Raw genomic sequence first — 23,034 nt, forward strand, 5'->3', positions numbered from 1 at the left:
TATACCTCACACACAGGACATCAAACTTGTGTTTCTTGTATTTTTTCTTAGTCAGTTAAATGATAGCCTGCAGTTTGTCTTAGTGTGAAACTTTGTGACACAACACTATGATGTCATGCAATGACTGTGTTTAAGACAATCTGGTAGCCGTCAGCTAGAGATCATTGCACGGGCGGGGAATTTTGTTGAAACTTGTGCCTGGTTGTGGTTATATCGTACCTTTTAATTTTCTTTTCAGATTATGAGAGTCAGGTTTTGAGAAGCCATAAAATGTCACCCACACCCTCAAATGTTCATTGTGGAGACAAAAAGTGGCTCCCTTGGGTTCACAAGGACTATTGCCACACATTTAGTGATCTTAAGGGACTTCAGTTGGGACCTGTGTCTACGTGAGCGATGGTGGAATAGGGGGAAGGGTGGATGTGGATGATGATAGATAGCATAAGGATGAGGAAAGATATCATTTTGGGTTTTAATTAGACCCTAGTTAAACCAGCATCTCAGTTCATCCGGAACCACAGATGGGATGGTCTGTATGCAGTATAGGAGAAAAGGAAAATAAAAAACTGAACGAAAGATAAAGAATGTTTAATGTGAACTTTTATTTATACAGATTTTTTTTAAATGTCGCCAGATCTTATCTTTTTTCTGTCATTTTGTTCATTTCCAGTTGATTTTCTGTACATGTATGTCCACATTGGTTGTCATAGTAATGACGCAGACCTGTGTAGATTCACTATTTTTGAGATGCTAGCATTGAACATTTTGCCAATGATTGTGTTCTTCATGAGAGCAGTATTTAAAACATTGTAAACACTAAGGTAAAAAAGTGTAACATATACCCACCGTTCAAAAGTTTGGGGTTGGTAATTTTTTTTTGTTTTAATAATTTTTTTTTAAAATAAAGTCTCAACAAGGCTGCATTTATTTGATCAAAAATACAGTAAAATCTGTAATGTTGTGAAATATACTTCACAACATTTTAATATTATTAACCTGTTTAATCAAATGGATTTCATTAGATGGTTTGATGAGTTTTTCCTGTTCTGACTACAAAAAATAGACAGATCTGAATCAAAAATTCTGCCTGTCTCAGCAAGGCCTTAGAACAATGAAAAAATACAGTTTATTATGTCAACAGTTGAATATGAAGGTTAAGGGATACATTTAAAACAAAGAAAGAGGGTGAGAGAGAACAGAGAGAATTTGGCCATGAAGACTTTAGAGGGAAAGTGGATAGTGGTTTAGAAGTCAGGGTATAATAAACATTTTAGTCGTTTCAAGGGTTTGATTTGTGGTATGATGTCTTGTGTTTTATCTGGGGCTGTGTTTTCCTGTCCTGTCCTCTGTAAAGCTATAAAAGGGAGTATATTAAGGGTTTCTGCTGAGTGGACGATTGCTTTTTCAGAGCTGTACTGAACAGGTGTGTCAGATGTCTGTAAGGCCAGGAACCCTCACAGAAGTCTTACTTGACTGAAAAGACCTTTTATCAGAGGAGAAACCAGCAGAACACAAAGAGGAAGATTTCTTCAGTAGTCTGAATTATGTAGATTTAATTTACTCACCCTCACGTTGTTCCAAAGCCAAGGATTTGTTAAGAAGAATGTTCATGTGTAACAGTGTCTCTCAGTTTTCCTTATTTAATTTTAGCATCTTGACCCATCATTGACTCTTATTGGAAAGAGCCCAATTAGATCATGGGTTTTGGAAGGCGGTTTGCTCACCAGCACTGACACGGAACTAGTATCCTGGTAACAGGATCCTAGTTGCTGGATAGTTATGAGTCAGTGATCCCTGTGCCAGAGTCTAACAGCTGGCAGAGGCCGCCTGACGCTCTGAATGCTTGGAATTCTGGGGGTTTCTTGTTAAGATTTTCCATGCATGACTGCTTTGAAGCTCTCATAGCGAAGAATAATATCATTAGCAGTTTGCTAGGAATGTCATCAATTGATGCCTAAGTTATGCAGCAAAACAATCACCTGACTCAGCATTTAATTGCTCTTCATTAATAACACAAACTGTTTTAAGCAGCTGTACTTTTTTAGCTTGTACCTGCAGGCATGGCCATACATTATTGTCCTGCATGGCTTTTATAGCAACTCTTTGTTTGGCTTGGTAATTAAATATCACATCTGATTGCCAGATACATTTTACAATGTTTATCAAGTTTAAATATCCATTAAACAGAATATTTTGTTCGTATAATGAAAGTCATTGGTTCAGTTAGGACTCTATGATTTCTGCAATGCAAAAAATGCAAACAGAATCATGGAATCCAGTTATAAAAATGAAATTTACAGTATAATGCAGAATGTCATAGAATTTGGAAAAATATGCATGAATTAATCAAAAGTAGGGATGTAAACTTACTCAGATTGAGATATAGACCAGTGTCTGTAAATATTTAACTGCAAAAAAATAATTATAATAAATTGAAAATAAAACAAAAGGCTATTTAAATATCAAGTTCTGTTTAGACTTGACAATTACTATTATAGAGTACAATGTACTTCTCAAAGTAATAATAACATTAATAAAACAGCTTTTTAAAGGAATATTTTTAAGGAAAATCACAATTTTTCATTCTTGTTTTAATTGAAACAGCAAACCTATGTTGTGCAGCACAAAAATAAACCATTTTAAAAGATTAATTAAATTATTCTAAATTTTTACATTAAGTTATATGGATTCTTTTGATTACCACCGTTTTTGGTTATAAATGTGTATTAAATCATAAAATTTAAAACAGACAACAGATTCCTAAAAAAAAAAAAAAAAAAAAGTTTTTCACAAGGAACTTTTGTTAACATTTTAATAAACTATATTTATATTTAATAATTCAGTTTATTAGATATTATTTTTTGATTAATACAGTTACATTAAACCATTAAAGCAGAAAACAGGAAAAGTGTTGTTGTGAATGCCATTGACTTTCATTGTATGGGCAAAAACAGTTTAAAACATTCTTCAGAATATCAGAAGAAAGAAACCAGACAGGTTGGAATGGCTGTAAAATCACCTTAAATTTAGAATTTTGTGATCGTTTATTTTGTCAGTTCAGTTGGACAGTAAACTTCACTTTTAAGTGATTTCTTTAAAGCAGCTTACCAGACGAAACCGTGAGAGCGTTTGTGTGCGGTGGAAGTGGTGGGTGTGACCCCAGCTGCTGTGGAGATGTGCCCGGGGCAGCTGGGAGAGCTCAGTGTCAGCTGGGAGAACTCCACAGTAGCAGTTAAACAGTCAATTCAAGCCACCGCAAACAGCACTTTTCCAAACTTTTTCAGCACAAACACATAATTCATTTTTACTGATTTATATCACCACTTCATTGCATCTAAATGCTGGCAGTGTTAACCAGAGCTTTGCCAGAAACTGGACATTTTTATGGCTCTCTCTCTACATATGAATCAAGCTGCATCTGTCGTATGCAGTGAGCAAGGTAATAAAATATTGAAATAATAAGCAAGTTAAAGTGATTTACACAATATGCATATTTAATCCCCCTCATGTGTTTTATTACATGATTTGGTAACGCATCTTGCAGAATAAAGATCCGTTCCTCTCGGTTTCACATTATTTCAGATGTGACTGAATGTGAATGATCTTTCTCCAGTCGCTTGGCTGAGAACTATGATAGATTGCACTAATTACATGCTCTGTCAATCAAGTTGTCATACAGTTATACACTCTTTCCAAAACTGTTCATTTGGCATAAACATACTGTATGTTTGCAAAGGGAAACATTAATATTACGGTTGCCCATGTTTACAGTTAGGGTTATAATCATTTCCTTTTTGCTTTTTTCTGTGGATGTCTTTGTTGGCAAGGCAAAAGTGAACAAAAGAAAAAAAGAACAAGAATTTCTGGAAAGATAAAGAGCGCTGAGGAGAACATGTTTGGTAACTTGCCAACTGCTGTTAACAAAAATTAAATCCAACTGCTTTCACATGGAAACTATTTACTTTCATCCTTCCACAAGTTTTATATTCCGTCTGCTGTGAACATCTGAGAGATTAGCATCACATTCCTTTGCTGATGTATATCGACCATTAATGCATAAAATGCTTAGTTTGTTCCATTCTAAAAGTATGTATTGTAAATAAGATGTTATGCCATCACAGGAACAAATTACATTTTGAAATAATAAAATGGAAAACGGTTATTTTAAATTGTAATAATATTTAACAATATTACTGTTTAAATCAGGGCTTGAAAAAAAAAAAAAAAAAAAAAAAAAAACAGTTTTCTTTACTCAAAAAGAAAAGGAAACATCACATTGGCTTTATCAGCACAGTGAGGCACGGTCACACTGAACGCATCAAATTTTGTACAATGGAGCAGTGTAACTTTTTATTTGTTTCTTTAACTGTATTTTGTTTTGATAATGAACAGGCTTCAATATAGCAAAATTATGTTGTTTGAGCACATAAGGCATCGGCGCGATGGTCTTACCAACGCTGGTTGGTTATACAGAACCAAGACATTATTCAAAGCTGTCAAGCTTTTGTAAAATGATTAAAACTGTAAAGCTTTTGCAAAATAAAGAAAACTACTCTCTGCTGTTCTGTTTCCTTTCCGAAAACTTTGGAACGTGTCACAATGAACCGTAATTTAGCACATTTTTTCTTTTGTTTCGTTAATCTGTCAATATGATTTAAGTGAAATTTATTTAGTGTATATGCCTATATTCCTTTTTATGTAAGCCTATAGTTTTTCTGCTTTCTCCATTCACAGAAGCGCTGCAGGTGCGTGTGATCTGTTGAATTAATCTTACACTATCCTCAGATAAACTCGTAAGGGCGGTGCATTGCCACTGCGACTTACCTATCATGAGTTCACAGCTGAGCGGACATTTCACTCCTTGGCTTCAGCGTCACATTTGCATAGTACTACTGGAATTCGTGATTGGTTGACTGTAAATTTCAAATATTAAATGGAACCATAAAATAACGTTATTAACCGGTTAATGGCCATTTCAAATTTTTGATTCTGTTGATTTTGTTTCTGGTTCTGTTCCTGTCAAAATTTTGTTTGTTCCTTGAACCGGTTCAGAGCCCTGGTTTAAATTTTATTTTTGATCAAATAAATACAGGTGAGCATAAGAGACAAACATTAAAAAAAATGTTTACTTTGTGAAAAGAACAAACAATATTTAAATAAATTGCTCTAGTTAAATAATATTTAAATAAAATGCTCTGGTTCCAAAAAAAAAAAAAAAAAAAAAATTTAAGGCATGTTGCATACTGGCCATACATTTGTTGTTACTACACAGAATGGGACAAAATGATTAGACCAGCCTTACAGGTTTGCATGGATCAGCTATAGTCTCCTCCCTCTTTGCTCCCTTATTTCTTTCTTATTTTTTTTTGCAAAAGGTGTGAATCACTTAGATTATGGTGTATAATTTGGACTGGCTGTGGTTTTGATTTGTTTAATATCTTGAAGCAAAGCTTTCAGTTGCCCTTTGTTTCTATTGGGACATTACCCATGGTGACATCACTGTCTTGGGAATTAAAAAAAAGCCCAACAGACAGAGAAGACAATGATGTCATAATGTTAAGTGTTGTGCTTTCCGCATGAGTCAAGTCAGCAGTGAACTACTGAATCAGATTTTTGCTTTAGAAACCTACACACTTTCTGTTTTACTGTACGTGTGTTCAAGAGCACATCATGCCATGTATGATCTAGTGTTTGGCTGCAGTGCTGCATGTCAGCCAGCAGATGGTGTGACGATGAAATCCCATTCCCACACACTGACATGTCATCTTCACATCCACAGTGAACACACAAGATCACCTGCCCTCCACCTGCTGCATTATAAAATGTAATTGTGCATATAATATTAAAGTACCTAATTTTAAAGGAATAGTTCACCCAAATATGAAAATTTACTCACCCTCAGATAGGGTGGCCATATGCGCCGTTCATACGTGACACGTCCCGGCCAGGATTTGAATATTGCCTTAAATAGGCCTATCCAGGTTTAGACTGTTTGCACTGTGCAGGTCGATCGTTTTTGATTGGTGCTCAGCGAGCGACGCTTCAAGTCAAACGAACGAACAAACACTAGCGCATATTTGCATGGCTTTGATCATTGCCTGTAGATCTCACCTTCTTACAAACAGCCCCATGATTGGTCGATTATGTACAATACCTACATGTTATTGGTCAAACTGCTTTGGATGTTTTAGGCAATATTAAAATCCTGGCCAGGACGTGTCCCATATGAACGGTGCATATGGCCACCCTACCATTAGACCATCCAAGATGTAGATGAGTTTCGGTGTTCAGAACAGATTAGGAGAAATTTAGCATTACATTACTTGCATGCCTGCCAATTGATCCTCTGCAGTGAATGGGTGCCGTCAGAACGAGAGTCCAAACAGCTGATAAAAACATCACAATAATCCAAAAGTAATCCACACAAATTTAGTCCATCAATTACCATTATCTTTAGTGAATAGCTGTGCATAAGAAACAAATCCATCATTGTGATGCTTTTATCTTCAAACCAAAAAATAAAAAGTATATTTTATCTCTTTGGACTCTCATTATGTCGGCACCCATTCACTGCAGAGGATTGAACAGTGAGCAAGTGATGTAATGCTAAATTTCTCCAGTCCTCATGAAGAAACAAACTCATCTTCATATTGGATGGCCTGAGAGTATATTTTCAGCAAATTTTCCTTTTTAGGTAAACCATTCCTTTAATATACAAATGCCATTAAAAATGATTTGATTTGTGATCTCAACTTGCAATCTGTGCAGCATCATTCTGCTGAAAATTGTCCTGAAAATTCTGCGCATTGTCAGGATGGCAAACGAGAATATTGAGGTACAGTTTTTAAGTACCAATCTGCGTAAGTTGATCATAGATCCATTGGTGGTAAAGGGTCTACGATGTACTTAGGCTTACGATGCTTTTGGGAAACACAGCCCTGGTCAGGGCAGTACTGCAGTAAACAAACAAACCCCTACCCCTCCCTTTTTCTTGATGTCCTTCTCAGAGAGACTGGACAATACCAACAGCAGCTCACTCGTTCTCTCTTTCAGTCTCTCTCTGAGAGCCAATCCTCTTAATGCAGAGTGAGGCAGGGAGGGGGCGGGAAAGAGAGATGTAGAGGAGAGAGAGCAGTTGGTGCTCAGAGCTGACACAGGACACGTAGCGAAAGACAGTGCTGCAGCGTATGGCACTGTAAAGCAGCCCCTCTGTCTCTTTGCATCACTCCACCAACTCTCTCTGCCTGGATCCTCATCTCTGTGTCGCTACAGAGACTGAGCCTGCTACCCAGCCATGGCCAGCCAGCAGGACTCAGGCTTTTTTGAGATCAGCATCAGGTCTCTGCTGAAATCCTGGGGCAGCAGTGAGTACGAACTCTGCACACATGCACGCAATATTCTACCTCCACGTAAGATGCCGCTGCATTTATGTGCTGCGTTGTTTATGATCTTCTGAATCTATGCGTTTCCTCAGTTTTATATTCTTTAGTGCTAGTGATGAGATATAAATCCCAACATTATCAGGAGACGTAAATAATTCAGTTTGCTCTGGGATGTTTACATCCTTCTTTTATTTCTGAGATTATTGGCTTTGGTTATCCAATATTCACACTCGTAGAAGCACTCAGGATGTTACTTGTAAAGTGATGATGTTAAATGTGTGCGTGTGTCCGGTTCATTAGTGTTTGGCTGGAGAGGTTGAGTTATGTAATGACTGCAGACCAAAGAGACTCGTGACATGATCAGGAGGATTTGTGCTGTTGTTTTTCATCACGTGCTGCGTTTGGGCACGTCAGTACCTCTCAGTGTGAGTGTGTGCCATGTCAAGGTTGTTCTGTGTCATGGATGATGTGTGTGAAGATGATGATGGCGACAGTGACATCATATGTTTCTAATGATGTATGAAAAGCATCATTTTACAAAGTCTGAGTGGAATATATGGTGTGCTTTCTATAAGTGTTATTGTTTTGCATGAGGGACAAATAGAGACCTTTGTGTACTTGAATTATTTCTTAAACTATTCTAGTTTAGATTAAAATGGTTGGAACAAAATGCCTCACAAATGACCCCTTCAAATACATACAGTTTGACATGTTAAGTCACTGCTCTGTAGTGTGTGTGTGTGTGTGTGTGTTAGAGGGATCTCTACCTTGCACTGTCAGCAGAGGTAGAACTGTCAACTGAGGGTGATAAAGATGTGTTTCTCTTGTATAGAGGAGCTGTGTTGCTGTCCAGTGGCTGTTAATTTGTTCCCGTGTGTTTTAGACATGCTGCTCGATCCCTGTGAAGTAGAACAGGTGGCCTGGTAACAGTCTGCTAACTCACTCAAGCAAATCCACTCAAATCTCTTTCCAGGCCCTCTGATCTCTTTTCCTGCATGCTGTCTTTCTCATTTTTTTCTCTTGTATGCTCTCTTTCCCTATCAGTTTAATTTGCTATCGCACGCTTTCCAGATGCCCTGTCTTTTTGTTAGAGCCACTTTTTTTTATATAAGCTTCAACCTGCTGTGAATTAGCTTATGTACAAAGTGATTATCAAGATAAGATGGAGCAACAAGTAATCATGTTAAGATAAAGAAAAGTAGATGAATGGAGAAAGGGGTCTTGCATGTTTATATTGATAATTATGGTAGAGTTTGCTTCCTCTTTTTAACACACTCTTAGACATGCTCATTATCGAGAGTGGTGCTCTAGTGCGATTACTGTATTATACTTTATTTCCGAACAATCGCTTGGACTGGATCTTGTAGTCATTATACAGATGATGGTGTGTCTGGACTTGCCTTGCACTGATTCATAATTATTGTATGTACTTTGCTGTAGTTTAGAAATAAATGTGTTCCTTTAGTTAATTTGACCCTAACATATAAATGTCCTCATCTGAAAAGCAAACTTTTAATGAATATTTTTTTATAATGCTTTTCAAAAAATGCAAAAGCTGTTATTTCAGTGTTAAATTTTGAACTATTCGTTTTTCCATGATGGTGTGATTTAAATAACTAGGTAAACATTCTTTAGACATATAAATAATGAGTATTTGGGTCTTTTGACAGAAAGACCCGGCTCACAAGGGCCATTCATTTGTTTTAAACTAGTTCCACTATGTGCATTTATGATGTCATAATATCTATCAATTATTGCCATATTAACATTTTTAGAAATTATATTATCGTAATTGTTATTGTAGCATCGTCACTGGATTTCATTGCAATTCACATCCAGTGAAATATGATGCAAGAATAGTTGTTATGGCACCATCACTGCACACTCCAGTGAATCCAGTGGTATCCAGTGAAATGCAATGATGAAGTGAAGTATGATATCAGAATAGCTCTTGTGACACCATCATTCTATTTCACTGGATACCACTGGATTCACAGAAGAGTGCAGTGGTGGTTTCACAAAAGCCATTCTCATATAACATTTCACTGGATATCAGGGATGTAACGATTAACCGTGAGACGGTTGAAAATCAATTAAAATATGTGATGATTTAAATCGGTTTAGATGCTAAACAAATTGCGATTCAATTAGGGAAAGGAGCTTATATGAATGCATGTCTGAGGGGAACTTACTGTCTTTAGAAAAGTTTAGATGGTATTTTTTATTTGCTTCTTGCCTCTGTATAATGCATATTAAAGTTCATGAGGTGCAGCACTGCTTCGTTTACAGCAGAAACCCAGAAAATGCTTTAAGCGCCACCTTCTGGCAGAGATTTAATCTGCATCTCATTCAACTCATCCGCTGTTTCATGCAGATATTTTTATGTATAGTTTCACAAAAACCAAAAACCAAAAGTCAAACCATTCTGTTTTTGCTTCAAAATTTCGAAATTATACAATCTAATTTAAATTAAAAACTGCTCATGTTGCATGTATGCAGCATCTTTGTTTGGATCTTGATTAAAATGCAGTGGCTGTCTCTAATTTTAAATGGAAAGAACACAGACAAAGCCTTATTTTGTTTATATGAAGAGATTTATTTTATTTGTGTTAATTATTTATTTGATTTGGGGCTTGTTTTAATTTTTTTTAATTTAGTTTTGTTATTTACATTTACATTCTATTTAAATTTTGTCATTTAGCAAATGCTTTTATCCAGAGCGACTTACAAATAAGGACAATAGAAGCAATCAAAACCAACAAAAGAGCAATAATATGCAAATGCCATATTAGTATATTATTATAGTTATATTTCAATTTAACAAAGAAATGTAAAGCATTTTGTCCAAGCAATAATAACACTTAATTCATAATTTGTTTTAAATATCATTTTGTAAAAAAATAAAATTAAAAAATTGTGAATCGAATCGAATCGTGAAATCAAAATCGTGAATCGAATCGAATCATAAGTTGAAGTGAATTCCAGTGAAATCCAGTGATGATACTATAAATGCATCACAATATCATTATGGCTTTTATGATGTCACAATGTGTATTCATAAAAGGCACTGTATTTCTTTTATAGAATGTGGCGCTTTAATAGATTTCATTGAAATTGACAAATTCTATGTATCTATGTATAATTCTAATGTATCCATGCTTTCAAGATTAATTGTGTGTACCCCATTAAAAAGAAATGAATGTGTTAGAACAGCGGTTCTCAAATTCAGTCCTCGCGCCCCCCAGCTCTGCATATTTTGCATGTCTCTCTTTGTTAACACACCTGATTCAGATAATCAGTTCGTTAGAAGTGAGCTCCGTGCATGAACTGTGTTCCCATTGACATGGTCCCTACACAGTGTTCATTGCTCCCTACTCCCTAAGCAGGGGAAATCTGTTTAAGTTTACCTCACTTCGGAACATTCAATCAATGGATTTGCGTTGCGTAACGTCTTCACACAAGGACAAGTGTGACATCATATACCTCTGTAAATAAATACAATTTAAATTCACGTCTAGCACACTTCAGTGCACTTTGAAGGGAACATATACATTCGCTTCGAACTGGAATACAATGCCTTTCGAACTTCGAACACTTTGCAGGGCACTTACGTTCAAATAGAACAAATGTCTGAGGCTCAAGAGAAACACAAAATGTGCCGAGCAGGGGGGCGCGAGGAATGGAATTGAGAACCGGTATGTTAGTGTAGTGTGTGTCAGTGCTGAGTTTAAATATAGCACCCCATAGTCCCTCCCACCCTCTCTCTCTTTCTCGCTCAATCTTTTACTCTCTCTCTTAGCTTTGCTTGAATTCCAGCTTGACCTTCTCCTCAGTTAGGGCTTGCTTCTATCAAAAGTCTACTAGGAGCTACACAGGAAGGCTGTGTTTCCTTGAACTTGCGGTCTCCTACTCCCATAACTCCAAGAGCAAAGCCCTGCTATCCCAAGTTCGTGGCTGTTTGATAGGGCTGCCCAGCATGGTGCAGGTCCACAGAGACAGGGTGGGAAGACATTTGGGAAGTATGGAGCTCTGGTGGAGGTAGAGGCTAGTTTTGTTTTGGATTACTGGAACTGACACGGCCGCATCATGGAGCTTTCTCCCGTGCGGTGGAGTCGGGCCAGCGTTATCAGCTTCATCAAGGGCCTTGGTAGGTGCCACATAAGTGAAAGGTCTGCGGGTGCGTGGGTGTTGTTCATGTTCTCAGCGCTTGTTATAAGGAGGTTGCATTCTGTGGATTCCTGATTGTGTGTTCAAGTCTCATGAAGCGAGCTAAATATTTCACAATTCCTTTCCAGCAGCTCCCCTCCTCATTCAGTTGGAAATGCTCGGGCTCGACAACAAATTCGGTGGTGTCAACTGACGTCCGCTGTTTGTCCATAAATAACGTTGTTGACGTTAATGTTATGTACAGATGGCTGTCAAGCCAACCATATGTTGTAAATTCAAATTGATGATTAACAAATGTTCAATGTCTGTTTTAGTCTTGTTTGATAATAAGCATCCAACAGCTTCTAAATATTCTGGTTTCCTTCTAGGTGGTTTGTCTCATGTCATTTAACACAAGTACTAATCATTCCATTGTTCTACCCTTGACCTGAGCAGTGGTCAGGTCATGAACTCCTATTAACATTGTGTAAAGATTAAACTCTGAGGTCTACCAGAGGAATTTTAGATTGCAAAATATCAGCCTGACATGCAGTACATTTCTTAGTTGGAGCTTACTGAAAGAATGTCCAAACTATATCTGAACACAAGAATATTACAGAGACCGCAACCGCATGCAGTAGCAATGCTTTGACAAACATCCACTACACTACTCACATAATCTTCAGAGAACTTTAAAGTTTTATTTAACAATGAAGACCTAAGTACTGAAGTGTAACTGTGACTGTGTGGAGGAATTATCTGCTTTTGATGCTGCTTGAATGGGGGAGTGCGTCACTGTTTTCACATGGATTGATTTAGTTTTATATTAGCAAAAACTAGTTAATGAACAGTCCTTTAAGAGTTTTCTCTGCTGCTTTTCAGAGACTGCACGTCTCTTTAAACTGCTCATATTGCTGTTAGGAATTAGGATATTTTTTTCCTATTCGTTTTGCGTCTTGTGACTTGTGAGGTTGCAGGGGTCTATTCTAAGAGGAGCACATGCTTGAAGTCCCTGGAGCCACATGACGTGGGCTCCCCCGGCCCCGGTCCCGGTCTGCCTGCCGACCCCCCTCCCTCCTTTGGGAGCGATTACATGGTCATGACAAAAATGAAAACACCAGCTGCTCCATCCCTGGCCGATGTGAGATGGTGCTCTCAAGGCGTACTGTAGACTGAGGCCTCAACCCTAACATTGACAGCACCAATTTCAGTATTTCATAGCTGTCAATATATCTGTCATGTTTTTTAATTTGATAATCTGACAAGTCGATTCCATCTTAAAGCATTTGATTGACCAGGCACTTTTGCTTCTGTGTAGGATCAGAAATCACCCAAGCTGTATTCACTCGAGTCACTAGCACCATACAACATGTCGGCGCTTGTCAGTGCACTGATTAGTGCAACAATTGAGCTACGAATAAGATCCATAATAAACTAATCCTGTTTTTTTGTGTGTGTGTGTGCGTTCCCAGCATCCCCCATAGGAAAGCGCTCCCTCCCCCAAGTGAACAGTGCTCCGGGCGAGAGGAAAGGTCCTGTTGCCACCATGCCGGTTACCGTGGACCCAGAGAGCAAACCGGGCGAATATGTCCTCAAAAGCCTGTTCGCCAACTTCACCACCCTGTCTGAACGCAAAATACGCATCATCATGGCAGAACCACTGGTAAGAGACCCTTTTTTTTTTTGGATGTCAGACATTTTTCAGGCAAGACAAAGTTTAACATCTCTTAGGATCTAATTTTCCAAAGCATTTATGTACATGCAGATCATCTGAGACATAAAACCTCAAATGCAAGTAAATAACGTCTAGCCCATATTAAATCAGTCACCACAAGTCAGAGTTTGGTTTGAGGCTTTCTTACGCCTCATTTTATCTGATTCTCTGGTATGTTGAGTAGTCTAGAAAAACAGGAAGTGTACAGTATGCTGTCTAAATCAATTAGACAAAGGAGGAAAGATATGTAACAGCCATGGCATACAAGTTATTAATGACTGTGCTTTGGCTTTTATTAGTAATTGCTTTAGTTGGCAGGCATCGAATGTTAATACTTCACAATATATCTTCAAACTGCACTAATAGCCGTGACATACTGTGTCTGTTTTTGCTGCAGTGGCTCAGGTTGCCTGGTCTCTCTGTATCAGTGTAATTTCATTATGTTGGAGTGCAGATTTAAGTGGACAGGAATGGGTTTCGTCTGCTTGGTATGTTCAAGGCAAAAAGCTCACATACCAAACAGGAAGCAGTCAAAGCTCTCAGCACACCCATTTAACTAATACTGTATCTCTGTGCACGGACATGCTGTGCTAAGACAGTGTGTGCTTTAAGTTAATGAATCAATTTCACATTCGTGACTTTGTCATCACAGTTGAGGTGCATTCAAGTGCATTTTCAAGTCAACAGCCAGTAATGTACAACTTATAGATCACAGCAGTAACTTCACATCAGATTCGAAGTTCAACCATAATAGAATCACTTCCTTTAGAAACGGATCACAGCCATGACCTAGACATCTATATTCAACCTGTTGGTAGAATCCCAGCTCTCCTATGACCATGTCCACCCTTGTTAACCTGAAAGTGTATGTGCGTGTGTCCACAAGTGTGTCTGTGTTATGGGGTTAATCACTTGATTTGACCTTCAGACCCAACCCCATTTAAGTTGTTCACTTGGCTTCAAGGGCCTCTTTTCCCATGCCTGCACATTAAAGCTGTGGCATCTTTAGATTAAGTTCAGAGGATTACAGTTGTATTAGTGCTAAGAATCAGTATAAGAGTCTTCGCTGACCTCTTTCAATCATTGATAATGCTCACGTGAGCTATAGGCACAACAAGACAAGCTTTTTTGCATTTGTTATACAGATTTTGGAGCGAAAACATGGAATAAAGTGATCAACAAAAAACTGCGAGTACTACAGTTTTATTGGCAGCTGAAAGCCTAATTAAAATTAGCCTCTAAAGTTAACTCTTTCTCTGCCGGTATTTTTTTTTTTTTTTAAAGTTGCCAGTCACTGGCAACATTTTTGATCATTTTGACAAAATTTTCTTGGCCCCCAGAATATTTTTCTGTATGAATATCTGAACATGCAATATGTCAAAAGAAAGAATAGAGCCTCTGCTTTTTTTATGAACATTTGAATGTTAATATGTTTCATTAAAAAAGCAATATTTTGAACAAAAAGCTGAGGAGGAAGTTTTGATTTATATGCTGTTTAAAGTTTGATAATCACATTTTTTATATGCATCTTCTTACATGTGCTGTCCAGTGGTGTAGCGGACGGGCCCGCAGGGCACGCACTGCGGGGGGGCCCCGCGTTGTGGGGGGCCCTCCAAAAATTGACTCGAATAAATAATTAAAGCGTTTTTATAACGTGAACGTATAGGACTTTTATTTTGGTAGTAATTGCAGCCTACCGTGTTTGGCCGATTATGACCATATCTGTTGTCCTTGTTATCCAATCACGATTAAGAATTTTGGCAACTGTTTAGAGAGTGAAGCTTATGAGCGCAAAATGAGTAAAAGAAAATATGTCAGCGGAGCTCAAAAACGGATTAACCAACACCGAAAAGAGCAATTCAATGCAAAACTACCGAAAATTTCATCCATATTTCTTCCAAATCAGCGGGAAGGAGCTGCGAGAGCGAGCACGGGTAACGTTACTCAGGAGTTTGCTAGCAGTGTCATCACGGACATTACTGCTTCTAAGGTGGGCGCGGCTGTGGTGAATGATACGCCAGACATGGACTCAGATGCTAAAAGATGTGAAAAGTTCTTAATAAATAAATACGAAATAATTACATACTATTAAATTCCACAGTACTAATTCACGATTTTGAATGAAAAGGTGAATCCCCCATCTAATTATGCGGTGAGGGGCCCCGCCTCCACTCTTGCGGGTGGGCCAACGCAGTTTGGTGCTGTCACTTGTTTTTGCTGCTTCTTCACTTGTGTTTTGATCTGGAGATTCTGTACTTATTCAGAAGATGTTTGATAGCGCCCCCTATTGTATAACAGTGAGTACACGGAAAGCCAAAGAATTCAGTCAATGACGAAGGAGCGTTTTCTCATAAATTATGGAAAATTCCGTCAATGGCGGGGGGAAAAGTTAATAAACACTCAAGAACTTAGTGAATGAAGTCTGAAGTCTGTAAAGGTTTGCGAGTGCAGATACCATTGATTATATGTTATTTCAAGTTCATTCATTACAAAAGAAAACTTGTTTTCCAGCTGGAAATCTGCAGCCAATTATCTAAGACTCTTAAGTTCTTTTTGATGTTCTGCAGGAAAAGCCCCTCACCAAGTCTCTACAAAGAGGAGAAGACCCACAGTTTGATCAGGTGAGATCAAGTGACATTTTCCATATTCTTCCAAGACTTTTATCCTGCCTGATACACACTCACAATTAAACAATCAGGGGTGTAGATATGTTTTTGTTTTCTTTCCACCAAAAATTGATAGATCTAGAAATGACAAAGTAATGTTGAAAAAGAATAAATGATCTGCTGCCATACCATCCTACTTTTCTTGCCCTTCTCTTTTGGTAGATTTTTTGTCATCATCAGTCAGACCCTAAGAATAGCATTCCTATAGTTGGTGCAATGCTGTCCCGACTTTACCCCTCTGTACTGAATTTTTAAGCAGTCTGAACGTGTGTATGTGCATGAACATCTCAGTGGTTGGGGGGAATACCAGGCCGTCTCTGCCCAGACACCCCTCCCTTCCTCTGTTTGGTTTAGCTCAGCCTGTATGACTGTATCCACTCCCTGGATCTCAATTCTGGCTGTTTTCTGTTGACCCGAATACCACCCATAATAACATTTCATTTATACTGCATCTCAATTAGCCTAGTTAAGCTACGGTATGCCCTAAAAGTATGTATTAATTTTCTGGAGAAAAAGTAAATTTTTTTGAGTGTGCAGCAGAAGAATTGACATGTTTTGGGACGTACTACTGAATCCTTCTCTAAAGTGCAATGGGTGGTGGGCAATATTAGCTAGGTTACTTTATTTAGATCTTTTGGGATAATCATTTCAACAAACTATGATTTATAGCACACTAATTCTTATTTCAAATACTATTCAGGGTATAGACATTGTATACTATATATAATACAAATTGAAATGGAGCATTACAGTCTAATACAATACATTGAGCCTTTTATATGTGCACATTCAAACAATGTTGGCCAAACCATAAAACCCACTGTTTTTTAAATTAAGCGTTATGCAAAACATATAAATTGTCTACTGTACATGCATAAATTACACAGATGACTCCCGTTGTTAAAATATGGATGCTGCATACTGTTTCACATACTAATTTTTATAAAATAGGTATACAGTATATAGTATTCAATAAGCAGTATGCTTATATTCCATTTCGTGCATAGAGTTAATTCACTTTCATTTTGTGCAGTACAATTAGTGCTGATGAACAGTTTCCTGAAGTCGCTTCCTATGTTTCCCCACAGCTGATCAGCACTATGAGCTCTCTTGCTGAGTATTGTCTTCCCTCCATCCTGCGGACGCTGTTTGACTGGTATAAAAGACAGAACGGCTTGGAAGACGAGTCCCATGAGTACCGCCCACGTGCAAACACCAAGTCCAAAAAGTGAGTCTTCAAGATTTAAAGTTACTGAAGTTGCTAATCTTCACTAAGATTACTAAAGTTACATCAACGTTTCTAAAGTATTTTTAAAACTTTAAAATGTGTAAACTCCTCTTAGACAAAATAAAACTCTTATATAGGGTATGGTGAAATGTTTGGTCAGTTTGAACCCTGTCTATAGAGTATACTTGAGATAAAAATAGAGCACACAAAATCAGGTATCTGCTCTTTAAGTCAATTTAACATGATTTAATATCTGCTGCATAAGTGTGATAATGGGATCCTGTATATCTGTGTGTTTATGTATGTGTGATCTAGTGTGGATGGAAGCTTGTGATTGATGCCTGTCATCAGGAAGCCTTGCCTTCATCTTATGAAATACAATATCTACTGCAGTGCACTGTACAGCAGCTCATCTGACATTAGGCCAGTAATAGCTAAAGGGCTGTGATGATTGGCTGTTTTTGAATAGATGGGCTAACAAGATTAGTATCGTTTAGTGGATCTTTTTCCTGTGGACATTTTTATGTAAACCTACTTTCATAATAATGTTTTTTAATAGTGTATTTTAGAAATGGGTCACTTGGAACATTTTCTTAGCCTAAATTATTTGCCGCATATTAGTGGTAAAGGCAAAGTAGAAATTCCTCAGCAGTGATATGCGATCTCATGTCCACAGACCGTAATCAAATATCGCTATTGGCAGTTCGGTTTGGTTACATCAGGGTTTCAGAATCAAATACAGGCCATAGAGGATTTCAGAAGCTCACATGGCACAAACCCCGGAAGCATATTTATGTTATTGACTTAAGCCAGCAGTGATTGTTTATCAAAATGTGATTTATTCAGTTTCTTGTTTTCTCTCTCTCTTTCAGTGATGAACAGCAGAAAGATTATCTGATGGAAAGGAGGGACTTAGCAATAGACTTCATATTCTCACTAGTGCTTATTGAGGTTTTAAAACAGGTATAAAAAAATTCAGATTTAATCATTTACATTGTATTTGATTGTACTTATTTAATATAAAGTAATAAATATATTAATTAATGACATTCATTCTTTAATTATATTCTATAATGTATGTTAATTTATGTTTTTTTACTCTGGCTTTCTTTATAGATCCCTCTCCACCCTCTTCTGGACGGCCTGATACAGGAAGTCATTAACCTGGCCTTCAAACACTTTAAGTACAAAGAGGGGTAACGATCCACTCAAGTTATTTCCTCCATCCACCGTAATCCATAATTTTCCTGCATGTGTTTGCATGAGTAAATCTGCCTAATAAGCATTTTACATATTTTTAATTTCCCCTCAGTCGAATGTACTCACTGCAAATGTAAGTGCTGTTAAGCCAGTAAAAATGATGGGTTTTATCTGTCCTGCAGGTACCTTGGGCCCAACACAACCAACATGCACATAGTGGCTGATCTGTATGCAGAGGTTGTCGGTGTCGTGGCCCAGTCCAGGTAAATTATGAAGCAGCAAAATCAGAACATATTTAGAGTCTAATATACAATTATACAGTTACATTTTCGTTTGATGTTGTGTTGGGCCACCACTGTAAAATCTGGATCCTAAACCAAAACCACATGCGTTTGCTTTAAAATTCCCACCTCACCTTGAAATTGATGACTCCATGATTCCTTGTGAAGCCAGCGACCTGGTTTCAAGCTCAAAATGATGGCGGCATTCTTCTTCCTGTGACAGAGTGTCTAGTGTTAGATGAAACACTAATGGGAGCCCATTACACTGATAGACGAGACGTCTCGTCATGTTCACAAGAAGCTCCATCAGTGTCACACAAAGATGGAGCTTCTTCCTATCAGTATGAGAGCACCAGTACTGACAGTAATGGCCTCTTTCCATATTTAATAGTGTGAAAAATGTCCTTGTGGCTGAACTTATAATAAGGAAGTCCTAAAACTCTGGAGTCTACATGTGTTTGTTGAAGTCGAATGACATGATAAACAGCATAATTCAGTCAAACAGTGGGTACAGTGCAAATATTCATGGCTGCTTTATTTCTCTGAGTGGGAAAGTAGCCAATTGGTTTGTAGCTCACCTAAAACAAACATCGAATGTTGCAGAGAGAGATGCCTCCCTATTCCCCCTCCAGATGCCTTTCTAAATATAGGGCTGAAGATCTCTCCCTCTGTCAGTGTGAACTCACAAACACACTAACACTCCCTAACACATGTGTACCAGAAACATCCAAGTCCCGGCCAAACAGAATCTGCTGATTTTGGTGGAATGGATTTGAACTTGGGCTTCCCATTGTAATTTGATTGAATTAATTTACTGATATTCTGATTTTTATTAATTGCAGTTGGTTGCATATGTAATGAATACTGAGAAAAGCCCTCAGTTGAAGACAACTAAAAGAGAATTCAGTAACAGACAAGTACTGAATAGACAAGATGTGACTTTAAAAATCGGTTTATTGTTTGTTTTTTTTGAGTTTTGAGTTTAGTAAATTTTGAATTGATTTTTGTCAATCTGTCTAAAATAGATGTGGGATGCTTTTTAGGCAGGAAACTTTTTTGTATACATGCATTTATAATTACATTTTCATTTACATATAGTCATTTAGCAGATGCTTTTATCCAAAGTGAGGACAATGGAAGCAATCAAAATCAACAAAAGATCAAAATCAACAATGATATGCAAGTGCTATAATAAGTCTCAGTTAGCTTAATGCAGTACACGTAGCAAGGTTTTTTAAATCATATAATAAATAAAAAGAAAAATATATAAGTATATATACTATCTGCAGTATTTTAAAAATTGTGTATACATACAGACTGACATCTTTACCCATGCCTCTTTGTTTTTAGCTTCAGCATAAATTTGCATTTACTCATTTAGACTTACAAATGAGGAACATCATAAGCAATTGATCATAAGATATATTATGCAAATATAGATAAACAAGCAACAGCTTGTAGTTAAATCACCACTGCAGAATGATGGGAATCAAACAAAAACTTTGCTGTTTTGCTATATTTTTATTATTATATTTATGTAGCTGTATTATTTTTTTATAAATATTAATACCATTCCATTCTTCCCAGGTTTCCTGCAGTGAGGAAGAAGTTCATCTCAGAGTTGAAGGAGCTCAGGCAGAAAGAGCAGAGCCCGTATGTGGTCCAGAGCACCATCAGCCTCATTATGGGGGTCAAGTTCTTTCGTATTAAAATGTACCCAGTGGAAGATTTTGAAGCGTCTTTCCAGTTTATGCAGGTGCACACCAAATCAATACTACAAATGTTCTATTGTAATTGACAAACAGTGTACACTATGTTAAATAAAATCTTTCTCTTGTACTCTTATATGTTTATAGGAGTGTGCTCAGTATTTCTTGGAGGTGAAAGATAAGGACATTAAACACTCTCTGGCTGGACTCTTCGTAGAGATACTCGTCCCTGTCGCCGCAGTAAGTACAGCTGTCTTTGCTGCAGGAAACACTGCCAAGCTAAGTATTTGAATGTTTAAATATTTAAATGTATTTTTTTATTCATGCACTAAGTTAGAATTTGTTTGAGTAAGAAAAAGTTTACAGAATACTGTATGCAGATTTAAATTTTAAACTGTAATTCATATTTAACATGATGTTTCTCTTCAGACGGTGAAGAATGAGGTGAACGTGCCCTGTTTGAGGAACTTTGTGGAAACGCTCTACGATACAACGTTAGACCTGTCATCCAGGAAGAAACACTCTCTGGCAAGTCTGGCTCTCTTTTCCCATGCTTGAGAGCAGTAGAGGGAGATGCATCAGCAGTAATTGGCTCATAGCTGACATGTTTTTGCTGTCTGTGATGTTTCGAATAGTCCATCTCTAAAAAAAAAATGTTCACAATTTCAAAACTTAGCATAACAGTGTTGATTTTATACATTTCTAACCTGTGGGACACAATAGCTGTGAGATATGTGTGAGTTGTGTGTTTTGACATTCTTGTTTTAGGGCATTGTTTCAGTTTATTTGTTTGCCACAAATTGCCGCTAAATATTTTGCAATCCAGGTTAAAGATAACAACTCAAGTGGAAAATTATGATGACAGCAAAGTACTTTCTAGAATATGTTTGAGAGCAGTGCTTCTTAAAGTGTAACCCAAAAATACTAATAATGTGAAATTTTTTAATAATTTGCTAACTATTAAATTCATGCCTGCTTTAAAGGGATAAAGGGATACCCCCATGTCGTTGCAAACCCATAAAAACTCAGTTCGTCTTCGGAACACAATTTAAGATATTTTGGATGAAAACCTGGAGGCTTGTGACTGTCCCATAGACTGCCAAGTAAATAGCAGTGTCAAGGTCCATAAAAGGTATGAAAGTCGTCGTCAGAATACTCCATCTGCCATCAGAGCTGCAATCTGGGTTATATGAAGCAACAGGAACATTTTTGTAAGCGAAGCAAACAAAAATAGCGACTTTATTCAATAATTCCTTTATCAACGGTCTCCTCTGTGTCTCTCCATGTCACTGTATGCTGTGCATGCTCTTTTGTGTCATCCGCGCCATAAGGATGCACTGTTTCTACATGTATTTAGCTTTGATTTGAAATAAAACAGCGCATCCTTGTGGCGCTGATGATTCATATAACCCAGATTGTATTCTGTATTCTGACGATGACTTTCATACCTTTTATGGACCTTGACATTGCTATTTACTTGGCAGTCTATGGGACAGTCACAGGCCTCCCGGTTCTCGTCCAAAATATCTTAAATTGTGTTCCAAAGATGAACAGAGCTTTTACGCGTTTGGAACGGAATGGGGGTAAGTGATTTATGACAACATTTAAATTTTGGGGTGGAGTATCCCTTTAAGCTGTCTAAGAATATTTAAAAATCTTTGTTTTTATGTTTATTTTAATCACTTTTTGATTATAGCTTCAACCTGTTAAAACTATGTTTTTTTTGGTTGGAATTGTGGTTAGTTACCATGATTAATAATGATTTCAGTAGGAATTTGTGTGTGTCTGAATTGTTACAGATATAAAGAGGTGTAGGGGAGAGAGAGAGTTTGAATACACTTAGTTCTAGAGTGATTCGCTGACTTTAATCAGTTTCTTGTTAAGGACATAATGTAATCATTGATCTGTCTTTTTTTCTTTCTCAGGCTCTGTATCCATTGGTAACATGTCTGCTGTGTGTGAGCCAGAAGCAAATCTTTCTAAACAGATGGCACGTCTTCCTCAACAACTGCTTGTCTAACCTGAAAGTGAGTCTATGTGATCCACAAAGCTTGTGTGATACAATAGACCTGAGATGACGTCAGATTATGGATGAGCATATTACAAAAGATCACATGAAAAAATGAATGCAGTTTTGTTGCGCAAGGCAATTGTGTAAGCATCATGTGATTGCATGTTCTTTTAATCATTGGAGACCATCAGTCAAGTGCACAGATATTTAAAGTGGCAGCAGTTACAAGCAAATAGCTCTTAAAAAATGTGTGAAATGCAGAGAGAGGGCAGCAAATTGTAGAAATGTTATGCTTGCTTGAAGGGGAGGCAGGTAAGACAGGAGAATCCTTTATCATTAGCTTTAACATCTCACTGTACATTCTGTACTCAGCAATTCAGTCTTTATACCTGGGTCGGGGTGTGAGAAAGGCAGAGTGAAAGAATGAATAAAATGAGTCGGGGCAAGAAAAAGGAGGTACAAAATAACAACCATGGAGTGCAGCACTGAGAGACCTTCTAGCAAAGATGTTTAACAAGATGCTGGATCTTTCTTTCAAGCTTTCAGCTCTTAATCTGATTTCTGTTATCTCTCAGTGTCTCTGAGTCTCAGGCAGTTGTCATTTTGTACTTGCAGCGGTCTGCTGCAGTTAGTCTGAGAGCTGCTGACTTGTTATGTAATGAAGGTTTTGACCTGTAGGAAACAGATCATGTTTGCT

The 23,034-nt window shown here is 37.5% G+C and overlaps 1 protein-coding gene across 8 annotated transcripts in view; it reads left to right on the forward strand.

Annotated features, from left to right (window-relative positions):
- LOC109097737 (protein furry homolog) overlaps positions 1-23,034 on the forward strand; it is a 60,729-nt gene that overhangs the window by 5,721 nt on the left and 31,974 nt on the right. For 5 of the 8 annotated variants that reach the window (XM_042732856.1, XM_042732853.1, XM_042732852.1 and 2 more), the window contains exons 2-11: positions 13,001-13,191; positions 15,810-15,863; positions 16,997-17,136; positions 18,009-18,099; positions 18,253-18,332; positions 18,519-18,599; positions 20,205-20,373; positions 20,474-20,566; positions 20,756-20,854; positions 22,252-22,353. In XM_042732856.1, the coding sequence (XP_042588790.1) occupies positions 13,075-13,191; positions 15,810-15,863; positions 16,997-17,136; positions 18,009-18,099; positions 18,253-18,332; positions 18,519-18,599; positions 20,205-20,373; positions 20,474-20,566; positions 20,756-20,854; positions 22,252-22,353 (1,026 nt within the window). In that variant the 5' untranslated portion in view covers positions 13,001-13,074. Of the gene's footprint in view, positions 1-6,782; positions 7,365-11,188; positions 11,530-13,000; positions 13,192-15,809; positions 15,864-16,996; positions 17,137-18,008; positions 18,100-18,252; positions 18,333-18,518; positions 18,600-20,204; positions 20,374-20,473; positions 20,567-20,755; positions 20,855-22,251; positions 22,354-23,034 lie in introns of those variants that run through there. The other 3 variants (XM_042732857.1, XM_042732854.1, XM_042732855.1) reach the window with 3 other exon arrangements.

The sequence above is a fragment of the Cyprinus carpio genome, chromosome B10, assembly GCF_018340385.1.
Source record: "Cyprinus carpio isolate SPL01 chromosome B10, ASM1834038v1, whole genome shotgun sequence".
Classification (NCBI taxonomy): domain Eukaryota; kingdom Metazoa; phylum Chordata; class Actinopteri; order Cypriniformes; family Cyprinidae; genus Cyprinus; species Cyprinus carpio.